This window comes from Panthera leo, chromosome A2 (genome assembly GCF_018350215.1).
Source record: "Panthera leo isolate Ple1 chromosome A2, P.leo_Ple1_pat1.1, whole genome shotgun sequence".
Lineage (NCBI taxonomy): Eukaryota > Metazoa > Chordata > Mammalia > Carnivora > Felidae > Panthera > Panthera leo.
In genome coordinates this window covers 53558596-53575678 of record NC_056680.1, presented here as the reverse complement: position 1 = coordinate 53575678, position 17083 = coordinate 53558596, and the positions used below count along the sequence as shown (strand labels likewise).

The 17083-nt window shown below is 43.0% G+C and overlaps 1 protein-coding gene and 1 pseudogene across 1 annotated transcript in view; one reads left to right on the top strand and one right to left on the bottom strand.

Annotated features, from left to right (window-relative positions):
• The window catches only part of MKRN2 (makorin ring finger protein 2), a 28295-nt gene extending 11858 nt beyond the window's left edge, over positions 1 to 16437 (bottom strand). Inside the window, exons 1-3 of the mRNA XM_042911144.1 lie at positions 16323 to 16437; positions 2088 to 2216; positions 583 to 764 (exon numbers count right to left, since the gene is read on the bottom strand). Of these exons, the coding sequence (XP_042767078.1) occupies positions 583 to 764; positions 2088 to 2216; positions 16323 to 16348 (337 nt within the window). The 5' untranslated portion in view covers positions 16349 to 16437. The remainder of the gene's footprint in view (positions 1 to 582; positions 765 to 2087; positions 2217 to 16322) is intronic.
• Positions 1134 to 1254, top strand: LOC122214732 (annotated as a pseudogene).
• Positions 16438 to 17083: the final 646 nt, after the last annotated feature.

The following is a 17083-nucleotide window of genomic DNA, read 5'->3' as shown; positions in this document are numbered from 1 at the left end:
TCTAGCCTTTTTAGAGAGGACACATTCGATTAGTGCGATTACTTGTTTGCTTAGGATGGAGACTACCTAGCTAACGCAACACAATTCCAAGAGCTAGAAATCCCTTCACCTGCTGAGGACCAACCAATAAAAATAACTTGTATGGTTTGTAGCCTACTTCCTCCACAAACCCCAAAATGCTATTCTATTACCAAAGCTGTAACCTAACATACCAAACAATGGCTGAGCACAAGAACTAAGACTATGAACTGACCTGGAAGTAAAACAGTGAAACATGCTCTTTATCAAAATATGTAGCTCTGAAAGCCTGGTGCTTCTCAGAACCACCCCATGCAGACAGCAGTTAAAAACTGACAAAAGGTCACTCCACATGTCTTGTCAGGCCGAACTTGGCAATCAGCCCAACCCGAGACCCACTGCATCAACTGAATGCTCTGCAGCCAAATGCAGCTGCTCTCAGGACAGTTCTGGGCTCCACCCTTGAACAGCTTGGAGGGGACCAGATTAGGAGCCCTCTGACAAGAGAGGGCCAGAAAGGAGCATGACGAACAACCGAGACTGCTTTTCACTCTGCTCACTCACTTCGGTCTCGAAGTACCAGTGTTCTCTTTTCACGTTTCCCAGGCTCATGTAAGTTAGTTTTCACAATAGATGCAGTGAGGTCAGAAGCAGGGTGAGGACTATGGAAACCCGGGGAGGACACGCCATGGGGCACAGTGCCCACAGCACCACCAGCTGCAGCAGAAGGTCTCGTGTGATCGTATCTAAACAAAACACAGAGCAAACATATGAGGGACACACAACCTGCACATGGAACATCCTTTCTTCTCCTTTTGTGGAGGTGGAGAGTGAGACAATCATTTCCCATATTTTAAATGATAAAAGGCTTGGGGACCCTGGGTGGCTCAGTCAGTTAAGCATCTGACTCTTGATTTCGGCTCAGGTCATGATCTCACGGTTTATGAGATAGAGCCCTGTGTCGGACTCCATGCTCACAGCACGGAGCCTACTTGGGATTCTCCCTCTCCATTTCTCTCTGCCACCCCACTGTTCACACTCTCTTTCTCTAAAAAATAAATAAATAAATCTAAAAAAAAAATCCTTAAAGAAAAGTGAGAAAAAGCTTATCAATTAGCTTTGCGCAGTGGCAGTATTGTAGCCAATGAGGTTTATCTGACATGCAATTATTGCTAATTGAAAAGTTTTCCCAAAAGCTTATCAATTAGTACAAAATGCCTGGCAATTCAGACTGAGCGGTACATTGCTATCTATCACCTACACTTAAGTGGCCTTGTGGGATGTGCGTGGGACAGACAAAATAACCCACACCACACACAGACATCCCCAAAAGTCCACCCAGACGTTGAACTGAAATCTTCTGAGACCCAAGCCAGTGTTCTTCTGGCAGGTGTCCCCAAAATGTTAATGATGGCCAGTGTAACAGCCAGGCAGGCCTTTCCTGGACTGTCTCTCTGGGGCACCTGCCGGTGGGGCAGGGGCAACTTCCACCACCCTCCAGGCGGCACAGGAAAGAACAGATCAGCTCTTCACCATAAAAGCACTTGAACTGAGTTTTGGCATGTTTTTCTGTTTAGAATTCACAAAACTTGCCTACAGATGTCAGTGGAAAAAAGGCAGACTCTATATGCATATATATGTTCACTGCAGGGGTACTCATAGCAAAAAAAACAGGAAACCACTTAAATATCTAAGAGAGGAATAGTGAATCAGATGATGGTATGTTAGCACTATGAAACATAAAATTACATTTAGGAAATAAAGTAGCAGCTTAGGGAAAAACTTGGACATGTTAAGTGGGGAAAAAGGCAAGAGATACACACTGTGAGTGCGATTTTATAACTAGAGACCCATAAGAATAAGGCCTGAAAAGTGATTTTGAAAAATTACAATTATTTTCATGGCAATAAAATTGAGATTTCAAAATGATTTTGCCATACTTTTTGTTGTCATATTACTTTCAAATTAAATCTTTCCTCTCATCAATACCCACACTCCACGTGAGGAATCTGAATCCCTGACAGTAGTTAACTTGGGAGAAAAGCTGGGAGTAGCTGTGGAGCCCTTGCCTGCAACGAGTCCCATAGGCGCAGTAGCCCTTCTGATAGTACTTGCAGATGGTGGATGGCTTGCTGTTGGCCAAGTCATGTGAGAACAGGCACTGGTTTCCTTCCCGACACACACCATGCATAAAATACCTGAAGAGACAAGCAGAGGCATAAAACTTTTAGAAGCTTTCTAAAACTTTACTTTATAAGATCCCCATATTCTTGAGCCTAGCATATAAATGCTTATTATGCATATATTATGTATCAAGGCTCTATTAGGCACTGGAGATGTCCATATTTCCTGGATTCTAGGACAGTGATTTTGGATGCACAACTAATTCAACGAGATTTCTGGAAAAAAAATGATCCCATAAATTTCTGTTTCCAGATAACCCTCTTGATTTGAGGTGTTGCATATGTAAATGTGAGCCTCAAAACTGAGAAAATGCTCTCTGAAAATCTGTTCTCTCTGTTCTCATGGGGTTTAAAGCGTATGGTTGTAATGGAATTGCAAGACCTGAGCCCAAGATCCAGCCCTGCCACCTATGAGCAAGGCACAAAACCAACTTCCCTATGCCTCACTACTTCCATCTAGAAAATGAAAATTACACTTCCTACTTTACTGGGTTGTGGCAAAGATCAAGTAACGGAGTGCAGCACCAAAAGAAGTATGTAAGATGTTCCACCGAGAGGTCTAATTCTGGTCCTGAAGAAGTAACTGGGAAGCATTCTAATTCTGTCCAGCCAGAGTAGAGACACCTGGCAAATGGTAGAGAGATCCCAAAGGGACATGCCTTGGTAATAAGGGTAAAGAGTCCTAAAGTAAAGAGTAATTTAAAAAAGTTTTTTTTTTAATGTTTATTATTTATTTTTGAGAGAGAGAGAGGAAAGCACAGAATCTGAAGTAGGCTCCAGGCTCTGAGCTGTCAGCACAGAGCCCAACGCAGGGCTCGAACCCATGAACCGTGAGATCATGAGCTGAGTTACCCAGGCGCCCCAAGAGTATTTTAGACCCACCCTAATAAAGCTTAAAAACAAGCTTCAAAAGGATCAAGCTGACAGCAAATAACTGTCAGACAAAACCTACTTTAACAGTCTTTGAAGGAAGACCATAAAATCCAAATGCTCAAAAACACTCACAATGGCATCCAATAAAAAATTACTAGAGATGCCAAAAAGCAGACAAATGTGACCCATAACCAAGGAGAAAAATTAGTCAATAACAGGAATGACAGATGATGGAATCAGTAGACAAGGACTTTAAAAACAAAGATCATAAATATGTTCAATTATGCTGAGTATGAAAGAAATGGAAGATATAAAAAAGAACTAAGTGGAACTTCTGGAAGTGAAAACTACAATATCTGAAATGCAGATTACACTGCAAGAACTTACTGTAAATTAGAGAGTACAAAGGAACACTTCAGAAGACCTGAAGACACAGCAACAGCAACTATTCAAACTGAAGCACAGAGAGGAAGAAAGAACAGATTTTTGCTTCTAGCTATGAAAGAGCCCTCCAATTAAAAACAAACAAAAAAACTAGAAAGCAGAACACAATATAGGAAACAACTGCTCTGAGACAGGGACAAAAGGCAACACAAGACTGGTCCTTGAGAGAAGGGAAACGAGGTAAGCCCACATTCAGCCTGGCTTTCTGCTGAGAGGCACACTCTGGGCCTTGGTGCAAGGAGATGAACCCCAAGCAGAGCACAGCAGTCTTGCTGAGCTGAATAGACACAGGCTGGAGTTCAAGGAGGCTGAGGGAATCTCTTTAAAGAACTTGTAAATAGTCACATACACATGGTCAATTGACTTTGGTAAACTTGTCTGCGTAACTCAATGGGGGAAAGAATGGTTTTTTCAACAAACAATGCTGGACCCAATATCTACATGGAACAAAATGAAGTTGAAATATTACGTGTCTGCTGATGTGACCCAATATGGATTAAGTACACAGCATAGCCTGTGATACATTCTAGCCAAAAAAATTTAACTTGAATCCAACAAAACTCCAGATCTAACCCCCAGTTTATAGGAAATGCAGGGGACTGAGAACAAGCTAAAAGCCGTCACGAGAAAGCAATCAGATAAATATAAAAGAAGAGGCGGTATGTGGGCCAGGTTTCTTTAACAAGTAAGTGTCATGGAAGGAGTAGAGGGAACCTGAGTTTGGAAAAACAGTTTGGTGGTTTTTTTAAAAACTTAAATTTACCATATGACTCAGTAATTCTACTCTTGGGTGTTTACACAAGAAAAATAAAAACGTATGTTCACACAAATACTTGTACATGAATGTTCATATAAGCATCATTCATAACAGCCAGAAAGTGTAAACTTTTACAATTCCATCAACTGGTGAATGGATAAGCAAAATGTAATATATCCATACAATGGGAATTATCTGGCAATAAAGGAGTGAAGCACTGATGCATGCTATAACGTGGGTGAACCTCAAACACATTAGGGTAAGTGAAATAACCCGAACACAAACGACCACATGTTGTATGATCCTACTTATATGTAATGTCAAGAAGAGGGGCAGAGGTGCTTGCTGGCTCAGTTGGTAGAGCATATGACTCTTGATGTTGGGGTCATGAGTTCAAGCCCCATTTTGGGCACAGAGCTGACATTTTAAAAAAAGGTCGGGGGTGCAAATCCATAGGGACAAAAAGTAGGCAAGTGGTTCCTCAGGCTGGGAGAAGGGGTAATGCAGAGTGACTGCAAATGGGCAAGAGGGGTAACTCTGGGGTGATGAAAATTTTCTAAAATTTAATTGTGGTCTTATAAAACTCTAAATTTACTAAAAATCATTGACTTGTATGCTTAAAATGGCTAAATTTTATGGTATGTAAATTATACTTCCATAAATCTGTTAAGAAAAATTTAAAAAGGAGGGAGCTGTGCTAGGTTAGTAGACATTATATAAGGTACATAAGAACCCGATGCAATGTTTAGTCCAGGATTATATTCCAGTGTGAACAAACCAGATGTAAAAGACATGTTTGGAACAAATGGAGAAATCTGAGTATAGACTAAGATAAAATGAAAACTTACTGACATGGAAAGTTCAAGATTATTAACAAAAAAGCAGATTACAAAACAGCATTTATAGGGGCGAGTGAGTGTCTCAGTAGGGTAAGCATCCGACTTTGGCTCAGGTCATGATCTCACAGGGTGTGAGATTGAGCCTCGCATCAGGCTCTGTGCTGAGCATGAAGCCTGCTTGGAATTCTCTTTCCCTCCCTCTCTGCTCCTCCCCCCACCCTCAAAATAAATAAATAGATTTTAGAAAACAATCCAGAAAGATATATAATAGCATATTTTTAAATGTTTACTTATTTTTGAGAGGGAGAGAGACAGAGTGTGAGCGGGGAAGGGGCAGAGAGAGAGGGAGACACAAAATCCGAAGCAGGTTCCAGGCTCTGAGCTGTTAGCATGGAGCCTGATGTGGGGTTTGAACTCATAAACTGTGAGATCACGACCTGAGCTGAAGTCGGAAGCTCAACCCACTGAGACACCCAGGTGCTCCAATATATGATAACATATTAAGAGAGGCAATCTTTGTGGGTAAAGTATATTTACTTTCTTCTTTTTCCTGATCTGTACGTTCTAACATTTCTACCATAAACATATACTGCTTTTGTAATAATATATGGTTATTTTAGTTTTAAAAACATACACATTGGCAAGGGTATGGTTAAAAAAAATATAAAATGCTCAGTACAGAACCTATCTCACAGTAGGTACCCCCAAAGTCCAGCTCTCATTAAAGTCCAGTAAAGAACAATGACAACTAAGGTGATGTTATAAAAGTGACCTGTGCCTTATCACAAAGCATGCAGAGTGCTGAGGAGACACATACCATGGGCTGAGAGAGGGCAACATCCCAGAGGAGGTCAGGTCCAAGCAGAGTCTGCAAAGTGGTAGGGATGCCAGTGGGAGAGAGGAAAGAGAGAACAGCAAGAAAAATGCACAGAAGAGAGGCACTGCAGGGGGTTCAAACAGGCCTGCCGAGAGGTGACGCTGGAGCATCATTTCACTGTGCTCCAACTTACCCTATGTCAGCTGAGACACTGATGAGTGCATCTCAAAACAAGAGATAACAAATGTTCAAGTCAACTTAGGAAATGGCACAATCTAGTCTGTCTTAGAGATTTACAACAGAGAGTAGCAGAGGAAAGGTTCTGAGAGTTCTGTCATAAAGAAAACTGTTTACAGGCATACTTTGCTTTATAGTCCTTTGCAGATACTGCATTTTACAAATTGAAGGTTTGTGGCAGTCCTGCTTCGAGCAAGTCTGTTGGTGCTATTTTCCAATAGCATTTACTCACATCTGTCTGAGTCACATTTTGGTAATTCTTGTAAGACGTTAAACTTTTTCATTATTATTATTATATGTTATGGTGATCTGTGACCAGTGACCTTTGATGGTGCTATTGTAATTGTTTTGAGGCACCATGAACCATGTCTATATGAGATGGCAAATTTAATCAATTAATGTGTGTGTTCTGACTGTTCCACCAACAGGCCGTTCCCCATCTCTCTCTCTTTCCTTGGGTGGCTCCCCGTTTCCTGACACACAGTGTTGAAATCAAGCCGATTAATAACCCTACAGTGGCCTCTAAGTGTTCAAGTGAAATGAAGAGTCCTAAGTTTCCCACTTTACCCTAAAAGCTAGGAATGATTCAGCTTACTGAGGAAGGCATGTCAAAAACTGAGAAAAACCAAAAGCTAGGCCACTTGCACCAAACATTTAGCCAAGTTGTGAATGCAAAGGAAAAGTTCTTGAAGAAAATTAAAAGTGCTACTCCAGTGAACGCACAAATGATAAGAAAGCCAAACAGCCTGAGCACTGATATGGAGAAAGTTTTAGGCTGGAGAGAAGATAACACCAGCCAAAGCCTAACTGACAGCAAGGCCCTAACTCTCTTCAATTCTGTGAAGGCTGAGAGAGGTGAGAAAGCTGCTGAAGAAAAGTCTGAAGCTGGGCACCTGGGTAGCTCAAGTTAAGTGTCTGACTCTTGGAATTGGCTCAGGTTGTGATCCTGCAGTCATGAGACTGGGCCTCACATGGGGCTCTGCGCTAAGTGTGGAGCCTGCTTGGGATTCTCTCTCTCTCTCTGCCCCTCCCTAGCTTGTGTGCATGCTCTCTCTCAAAATAAATAAACATAGATAGATAGATAGATAGATAGATAGATAGATAGAAAGAGAAAGAAAGAAAAAGAAAGAGGGAGGGAGAAAGAAAGAAAAGTCTGAAGCTAGCAGAGGTTGGTTCATGAGGTTAAAGGAAAGAAGCTGTCTCCATTGCATAAGAGTGTAAGGTAAAGCAGCAAGTGTTGATGTAGAAGCTGCAGCACATTATCCAGAAAATCTAGATGAGATCATTAACAAAGGTGGCTAAACAACAGATTTTCAATAAAAACAAAACAGCCTTCTATTGGAAGAAGATGCCATCTAGGACTTTCTTAGCTAGAGAGAAGTCAATGCCTGGCTTCAAAACTTCAAAGGACAGGCCGACTCTCTTGTTAGGAGCTAATGCAGTTGGTGACTTGAGGTTGAAGCCAGTGCTCATGTACCATTATGAAAATCCCAGGGCCCTTTAGAATTACGCTACATCTATTCTGCCTGTGATCTATGAATGAACAACAAAGACTGGATGACAGCACAACTGTTTACAATGTAGTTTACGGAATATTTTAAGTCTACTATTGAGACCTACTGCTCAGAAAAAAGGTTCCTTTCAAAACATTACTGCTCATTGACAATGCACCTGGTCACCCAAGAGCTCTGCTGGAGATGTACGAAATTAATTATTATTTTCATGTCTGTTACCACAACATCCATTCTGCAGCCCAAGGATCAGGAAGTGATTTCAACTTTCAAGTCTTACTATTTAAGAAATACATTGTGTAAGGCTATAGCTGCCACAGACAGTGATTCCTCTAATGGTCTGGGCAAAGTAAATTAAAAACCTGGTTCCAGAAAGGCTTCCCCTTCTAGATTCCATTAACATTTGTGATTCATGGGAAGAAGTCAAAATATCACCATTAATAGGAGTTTGGAAGAAACTGATTCTAACTCTCATGGATGACATTGAGGGTTCAAGACATCAGGGGAAGAAGTTAACTACAGATGTGGTGGAAATATCAAGAGAACTAGAATTAGAAGTGGAGCCTGAAGGAGTGCCAGGGTGGCTCAGTTAAGCATCTGACTTCCATTCAGGCCATGACCCCACAGTTTGTGAGTCTGAGCCCGTCAGTTCTCCACTCTCAGCACAGAGTCCACTTCAGATCCTGTCTGTCTGTCTCTCAAATATAAGCAGTTTTAAAATTAAAAAAAAAAAAAAAAAAAAAAAGAGAGAGAGAGAGAGAGAGAGAGAGAGAGGAACCTGGATGGGTCAATGGGTTAAGCATTGGATTTCAGCTCAGGTCATGATCTCTCAATTCGAAGGTTAGAGCCCTGTACCGGACTCTGTGCTGACATCTCAGAGCCTGGAGCCTGCTTTAGATTCTGTGTCTCCCTCTCTCTCTGTCCGTCCCCTGCTCCTGCTCTGTCTCTTTCTCAAGAATAAATAAACATAAAAAAAAAAAAAAAAAAGTGGAGCCTGAAGATGGGACTGAATTGCTGCAATCTCATGATAAAACTTAAAACAGATGAGGAGTTGCTTCTTATGGATGAGCAAAGAACGTGATTTTGGGAGACCTATTCCTGGTGAAGATGCTGTGAAGATTGGTGAAATGACAACAAAGGATTTAGAATATTACATAAACTTGGTTGATAAAACAGTGGCAGAGTTTGAAAGGATAGACTCCCAATTTATTTATTTATTTATACATTTTATTTATGTTTGAGAGAGAGAGAGAGAGAGAGAGAGAGAGAGAGAGCGCAAGAGGGGGAGGGGCAGAGAGAGAGGGAGACACAGAATCCGAAGCAGGCTCCAGGCTCAGAGCCCGATGCGGGGCTCGAACTCACAAACCATGAGATCAGGACTTGAGCAGAAGTCTGACGCTTAACTGACTGAGCCACCAAGGTGCCCCTGGACTCCCAATTTTTAAAGAAGTGCTGTTGTGGGCAAAATGCTATCACACAGCATCACATGCTGCAGAGAAATGGTTTATAAAAAGAGAGTCAATGGGGCAAATTTCATTTTTGTCTTTTTTCCCCCTTAAGTTTACTTATTTATTTTTGAGGGAAAGAGAGCGAGCAAGTGAGGGAGGGGCAAAGAGACAGGGAGAAAGAGAGAATCCCAAGCAGATTCCATGCTATCAGTGCAGAGCCTGATGTGGAGCTTGAACTCATGACCTGAGTGAGATCAAGAGATCAGATGCTTAAACAACTGAGCCACCTAGGCACTCCTAAAAGTATTTTTAAATGAAGGTATGTGCATGGTGTTTTAGACATAATGCTATTGCACATTTTATAGACTACAGGATAAACGTAACTTTTACATGCACCGGGAAACCCAAAAAATTCACTTGATTCACTTGATTCCAAAATTTGCTTTACTGCAGTGGCCTGGAACCGAACATGCACTATTTCTGGGGCATGCTTGTACAGTTATCATACACACCTTTTCCCAGGCCTCTTTCAGAAAAAGCCACTTGAGCTGCAAGATGGAAGACAGATTTGAAGAGGACTGAAAGTGCAGGGGAAGAGCCTGTTAGGAGGCTGCTTTGTAAAGGAGCTTTATCTGTGAACCCATGTTTTAACTTATTTAAAAAGACATTTTATGGAGAATTCCAAACACATATGAAACATATACAAAAGTAAACCAAATGGCAGAATGAACTCTCAAGATGTCCCAGCACCAGCTTCCACATTATCAACTCACAACCTTCTGGTTTTACCCATTTCCTCCCTCTTCTATATGATTTTCACAATTTATCTTTTTTAGAGAGGGCTAGTAACTCAGATGCCTCTTGAATAAAGACTTTTGGGCAAGGAAGGTTCTCCCTCCCTCTGAAAGAGTATATTATGAGAAATACATGAAATGTGAAAAAATACCGAAGATCTACTGAACAGTAGATCTATCAATACTAGCCCATTCACTTCAATAGCTCAGTTAACCCCAGCAATACTGTAGTACCACTACACCCATGATGCAATTAGGGAAGCTGAGGCTCAGAGACCAGTGAAGACTTACAGAAGGTCAAATTGCTAGGAGGGGGTCCCCAGCTCCGATTTTCCCAGATACCCTGACCTTTTCCAACCAAAACTGACTTCCCTGTCACTCTGCCTTTACCCATGCTGTGGCCCCTGTCAAAAACACTGTAGCCCACCTTTTGCACTGAATTGTTTTCAGCGGCCTTCCTTCGTGGACCAGCCCAAGACTTCTCACTCCTTCAGCCTACTATGTGCACTTTCCCTCCTTCAACCCTTAAGACTCACCAGTGGCAGGAATAGTATGCTGCTTCCCAGCCTGAGGCCTCTGACCCGAGAGAGCTAGTGCTCTTAAACACACAGTTGGGAACATCTGGTCTCTAATGAAGCCAGCCTGGCAACAACTTCAGGAAGGCACAGCTGGAACATCAGGAAATGTGACTGAACACAGAAAGCCTAAACCTAATGGCTCTGCCTGGACCTGGAGAAAGGCTTGGCAACAGAAAGAAGGCAATGGTCTGTAAGGTAGGTCAGGAAGGCCCAAGAGGCTGAGAATGCCCTTTCCAGAGAAGGGATGCCAGAGAACACAAGTGACAATTCATGCGGCACATCAGCCTCTGCGATAGGCCTGGGAGGATGCCTCAGCTGGAAGCCACAAGATGTGAAGACCTTCAATCCCTCCTTGCTCACTAAACACAATTCCAACTTTCCTCACCTGTCCATCTCCCAAGAAGCAGAGGAAGTACTGACTAGGCCCACCTGACGGTTCCTTTTCTCCGAGGAAAATGAGGAAAGGGTATCTATTTTTAGGTCTCTTCTCAGTTTGACTAGCATGAGCCACCTCTAAGTTCACCAAGAGAACCAAATTACATGGGATGCCTGGGTGGCTCAGTCAGTTCGGCGTCCGACTTCGTCTCAGGTCATGATCTCACAGTTTGTGAGCTCGAGCCCCACATCAGGCTCTGTGCTGACAACTCAGAGCCTGGAGCCTTTTTCAGATTCTATGTCTCCCCCTCTCTCTGCCCCTCCCCTGCTCATGCTCTGTCTCTCCATAATGAATAAACATTAAAAAAAAAATTAAAAAAAAAAATTTCTGAGCCTACATGCGCTGAGTCCTGTGAATCTTTCCAGCCAATCTCTGGATGTACAGATCCTGGACAGAAAAGTATATTACACTTCTAAAGAGTTTAAAAATTCTTTTGAGAAACACTACAAGACTACATTATTTCAATAGTCCTTAAGTATGGCAATCTTAGATCTTTGGAGGTATAAAAGTTAAAAAAAAATTCAGCACCAAGAGCCAACTCTGAATGACAAAGAAAGACAGATTACTACCATGATTAGTAAACTCATAAATACTGGACGAGAACAGGCTCAAAGTGGCTATATAAACAGGTCCACAAAAAATAAGATCTAATAAATACTTCTGTAATAGTTTCCTTTGGAGACACTAAAGATTTCAAAAAAAAAAAGACAGAAAGGAAAGAAAGAAAAAGAAACAGAAACAGAAAAGGTGAGTAGGAGACTACCAGAGGTTCTCTACCAAATACTATTTGTTAACCAGGCATACAAGAGGACAGATTCTTCGTGGTCCTACAAGGGTGCCTTTTATAATTCTACCACCTCCCGTAAGTCTTCTTCAGACAATCTGCCTTCCAAACTCTGCTCATTCACTCTCTTCCCCATTAGGAAAACAAATACTTAACCATCAACTAGAGCTTCTAATTAGTCACTTATAAGCTGGTGACTTCATGCAAGACATTTCACTTCTGTAAGTGACTAAGCTGAGATTTAAACAGCTTCAAAAATAACTTCTAGACCACCATCAGTGCAGTGCCTTCAAGGGGAGCATGAAATAAGGGTTATGTAAGAAATGAAGCCAGCTCAGTCCTATTTTTGTAGCATATGTCATCATTTCCACTCCCCAGCAACAAACAGAAAACTAGTTTGAACACATCCTACCTGTCCTTTGGAGCATCTTGTCAACTGCTTAGAGCTATCCCTCCCCATCTATGTTATACTAAGTTTAATCCAGGCCTCTCTCATACTGCACCTTGTAATGAATTTCCAACTATTCAATCTTAAGGGATGGGTCAAACCATCCCTTATATCTTCCTAGAGAGAAGGCTGAGACATGAACTGGGGTGGGGAATGGGAAGGGGGTGAGTAGTATGAAGGGGCACAGTGCATAACTGGAGACTCAGAGTAGGGAGATTTCTCGGGGGGACTCCAAAAGGGTCTGTTATCCTGGGTGACCCCAAAGGACCGTAGCTACTATATGTTGCAAAGGACAGGGGGCACCTAGGTGGCTCAGTCAGTCAAGCGCCTGACTTCAGCTCAGGTCATCATCTCGCGGTTCATGGGTTTGAGCCCTGCATCGGGCTCTGTGCTGACAGTTCAGAACCTGGAGCCTGCTTTGGATTCTGTGTCTCCCTTTCTCTCTGCCCCTCCCCTGCTTGGGCTCTGTCACTCTCTGTCTCCCAAAAATAAATAAAACGTTAAAACAAAACAAAACAAAAAAATATGTTGCAAAGGACATCAGGTTCACTTCTAGCCACAGAACCACTAGCAGCTCTAGCTGCAGCGCAGGACTGAACCAAACAAATTCAATTTAGTTTCTTACATGCCTTTCAATGGTGCATATCTTTAGCAAAATGCTTCTGCAAATCATATCTGAGTATATGGGTAATCTGCATTCTCAGTGTCACTTTTCTTTACATTTCCTTACATATTTTCAGACTTAAATTTTATGGCTGTACGGCATGTGATAACAGATCCAGTGACAGGTAAAGGGGTTAATGCTGGGCCTGGTGATAGGCCTGAAACAAATGTTAAGAGACGTAGGGATGAAGTATAGTGTAATAGTTAACACTGTGAAATCAGAGAGCTTGCTATATGACCATGAGCAAGTTATTTAAATCTCCAAGCCTCAATTTCCCCAACCATAATATAATAATTGTACTCCCTAGACTTCTGTGATAGATGACTCTGAGGTCTGGCTGAGACCATGCATGTAAATGCTTAGCCTACCACCCCAAAAAACACTCTATGATGGTTTGCTGTTACTGTCTAATCCCTTAACTAACTCCGCGGGTTAGGCGTTACCATCTCCATTTTATAGATGAGTAAGTTGTGGCACAGGTGGTAGCAGGATCAGAATCCCGAACTGCCCAACTCCAGATTTCAAGCTCTTCTACCACTTACTGGCTGACAAGGTCCCTCATTTTTTGTGATTCCAAGCTTGATGTTCCAAGGAAACAAATTCTAGGTCTTTGCCTAGTGATGATAAGACAAAGGAACCTCTATCATAGAAGGAAAGAAAGTGGTTACCAAGCTATCATAAAGGCCTGCACCAGGACTTAAGAAAATTTTTTTTATGATTATTCATTTTTGAAAGACAGAGAGACACAGAACACAAGCAGGGGTGGGGCGGAGAGAGAGGGGGACACAGAATCTGAAGCAGGCTCCATGCTCTGAGCTGTCAGCACAGAGCCCGACACGGGGTTCGAACTCACGAACCGCAAGATCATGACCTAAGCGGAAGTCGGATGCTCAACCAACTGAGCCACCCAGGTGCCCCCCCCCCGACCTTTTTTTTTATGTTTATTCATTTGTGAAAGACAGAGAGACACAGAGCACAAGCAGGGGTGGGGCGGAGAGAGCTGCACCAGGACTTTAAAAACAGACTGGAAGACATGGGAAAATAGTTAGCAAGAAGAATCAGCAAAAATAATTCCCAGCTTGTTTGTGGATAGAGTGGCATGGGAGAAATCAGAAGAGCTGATTGACAGCACAACTGTGTGAGTAGCCATTCTTGCCATTCCAGGCAATAAACATATGGAGTGTCTTTGTCGTCAAATTTGGGAATCCTAGCATTTTAACATCCATCTCTTAGAGATGTCTGCATATCAGAATAAAGGCAAAACTTAAACTCTGTCCTGCTGCTATTCAGAATAAGCATGTACATCACATGCCACAGCCAGGAAAACAAAGCAAAAAACACTTTTCACCTTCAGATAAATCCAAAACAGCTGAGCACCCTGTTAAGGCCTGGTCTCCAAAATAAATCCTATCTTGGACATTTCCTGTGAGTTACCAATGTCTGGAGATAAGACTTTTGTAAAGATAATACAATGTGAGAAGCTTTTCCACCATGAAACACTGATGTGAACTTGGTACTCTAGGTAATACTGCAGTTTCTTTTCATTTAAATGTGTTCTACTTTTTTATTTGGTGACGCAGTCCTTGTGAGATTGGACTCCCTCACACCCTTTTGCAAGTAAACTTCTTTTACTTTCTATATATTTTTATGTGCATTTTCCTTACATAGGCACATATGAATAGCTTTAAAAATTCCTGTAGTGAAGAAACTTTATCATTTCTCAAATTTATTTGGATGTCATCGGGTCAATGAGCGCATGGGCTCCAATGCCACACCTTGGCCACTTAGAAGCTGAATGACCTCAGGCAATCACTTCAGTGCACAGGCTTGGTTTCACAATCTGTGGAACAGTGAGGGTTGCTGGGTTACAGGCGATGTGGCCGTTAGAGCACCCAGTGCATTTTAAGGGCTCCACCAAACATCAGTACTTAAACAGAAGTGATCCCTTTCCAACATTCCAACCCACTCTTGAGTTTATATGCAACAACATCCTGCAGGATGCCCCTGTTAAATTAAATTAAAGCTTTCAGGTTAGGCCATCTCAGTGCAGAAGGAAAAAAAAACAAGATGATCTTGATTTAAGTTTTTGCTCCTGCATTTAAATGTGAAGTTAGGAGTAAGTTCCAAGTCCTTATCTGTAAAACTAGATACTATAAAGAGTTAAAATTCAATTATAAAGCATTACACAAATGTGTACTCTTTTGTGGACACATCTTAAGAAGAGTAACCAAAATCTGCTATACAATTACACACAACGCTTGCTTCATACAAATAAAAATGAACACAAACAGGTCTCACAAAAGATATTTCTAACACAGATAACCTATTTTCTGTAGACACTGAGTGCAAATTTCTGACTACTGCTTCATATAAGCCATGGCCTTGGATAAACTGGTTGAACAGTTAATACATATTAATACTAACCGAAAACTTTTTACATAGTCCCTTCTCAATTATTCATGCTAATTAAGAAGTAACAACATAGATGAGAATTTAATAAACTGTTCATTACATAAACTATACAACTGATTTTGGGGGGCAATGTTTCCCACACACTGAAACCAGTTATTAAAATTTGTACTGTCCAAGTATCAGGCCAACAAGACTAGGAACCCAGGACTGGTAAGCCACAAGTTCACCAAGGAACGAGGGTGTTACACAACCAAGCTCTTTCTGCTTCACAGGAGCAGTCGCAGTGTAGCATCCGGTTTCGAATTTTCTACACCATCCATCCATTACCGTTGTACTTCTCCACATAAATGGGTGTCTCAGTAAGAGTGTCACTTAATCTCTTTCAATCTGAATTTCCTGTATTGTAAAATGGGAATTATATCTTCCTGGCAGTGTTATTGTGAAGTCTAGTGACAATGAATATAGAGCACTTGGAAATATGCGAAGCACTTCACCAACTTTCAGTAAATGCTACCCGACATTTTTATTTCCCCCGCACAATTCTTATTTGCTGAGTCTGCAAATTTAGGCCGCAGAGATCTTCAAACTCTTGGGAAACGAAGACCCCTTTCGGGACCCCAGCTCGTTCTAGGCCCTGATCATAGATCAATAGCCTATTCCTGCGTGGTATCCCCACTGGCAAACGATCACTTAGCGTCTCTTTACCCAATTCCAAATCTCCTTTTCCAGCTAAACTCCAAGTTCCAAGGGCTCCACCCCCACCCTCAGGCCTCAGCGACCTGCACGGCCCTGGCTAGCTCGTCCTTCCAGCTCACAGGCCCCGGCGCTGGCCTGACCTGGGGTCTCATCCCAAACACATAGCCACACACACGCCAGGTGACCGGTTCCCGCCGCAGCCCGAGCTCCGCCCAGGAAAGCCGGACCGCGAACAGCTGAGCAACTTTTCAAGAATCCGCTCAGCCTCAGTTTCCCTGGTAGTGGGGCTGCGGTGCACCAGCCGCCAAGGGGCCGGAGCGGGGGCTTGGGAGGGGCGAAGGGAAAGCGAAGTGGCCCGTTACTCCTGGACCCCCTGCACTAACCTGCAAGTGACTTGCTTGGTGCTCATGGTGGCCGGGCTTGAGGGCCCTTGTCGCGCCACCGTCTCTCGCTCTCGCCGCCGTCGTCGTCGCCTCGGCCCTGCCCATCCCGCGCGGCCGCGTCACGCCGGCGTACACCGCCCCTTCCGTGTGGCATCTCTGTAGCGCCCGCCGGAAACCTCACCGCCGTCATAATTGGTTCCGCCTGAGGGCTGAGGCTGGGCGACCTCCCATCCATGAGCTCTGGGTCAGGCATTTGCGAGCCTCCTGGTCCCCAAGCGGGCCTGGCTGGGGACCTACTCTTCCCAGTCTTATTCCTGTTGTCGTTTCTACCGGCCTGCCCTGTGTCGGGTCCTTAGAAACGCCTTACACCTCAGGAGGCCAAGCTCCCACCCCTCCAATGCGTGCGTAAATTACAAATGTGCCTTAGAACCCAAACTTGCATTCCCTAGGCCCCCATCTCAGGCCCTGCCTCGACTGTTCCCGCCAGGCCAGACCTCCACTCCCATTTAAGGAATTCCTTAGCTCCCTCCCATTTGCTCTTTTCCAAGATATCTACTCCCACCCCAGGTTTTCCATTCCGCCCCCCCCCCCCCCCGGCTTTTCGTCTTCCGTTTCCTGTGGTGGAAACCCCAAAAGATATTCGTGACACTTTCCTCTGGTTCTCTGTATCTGCAGATCCTGCTCCCATACCTCTCTCCAGTGCATCTTCTTGATGTGGACATGTTGGGGTTTCCGGAGTGAATGGTCAAGAAAGAATTCTT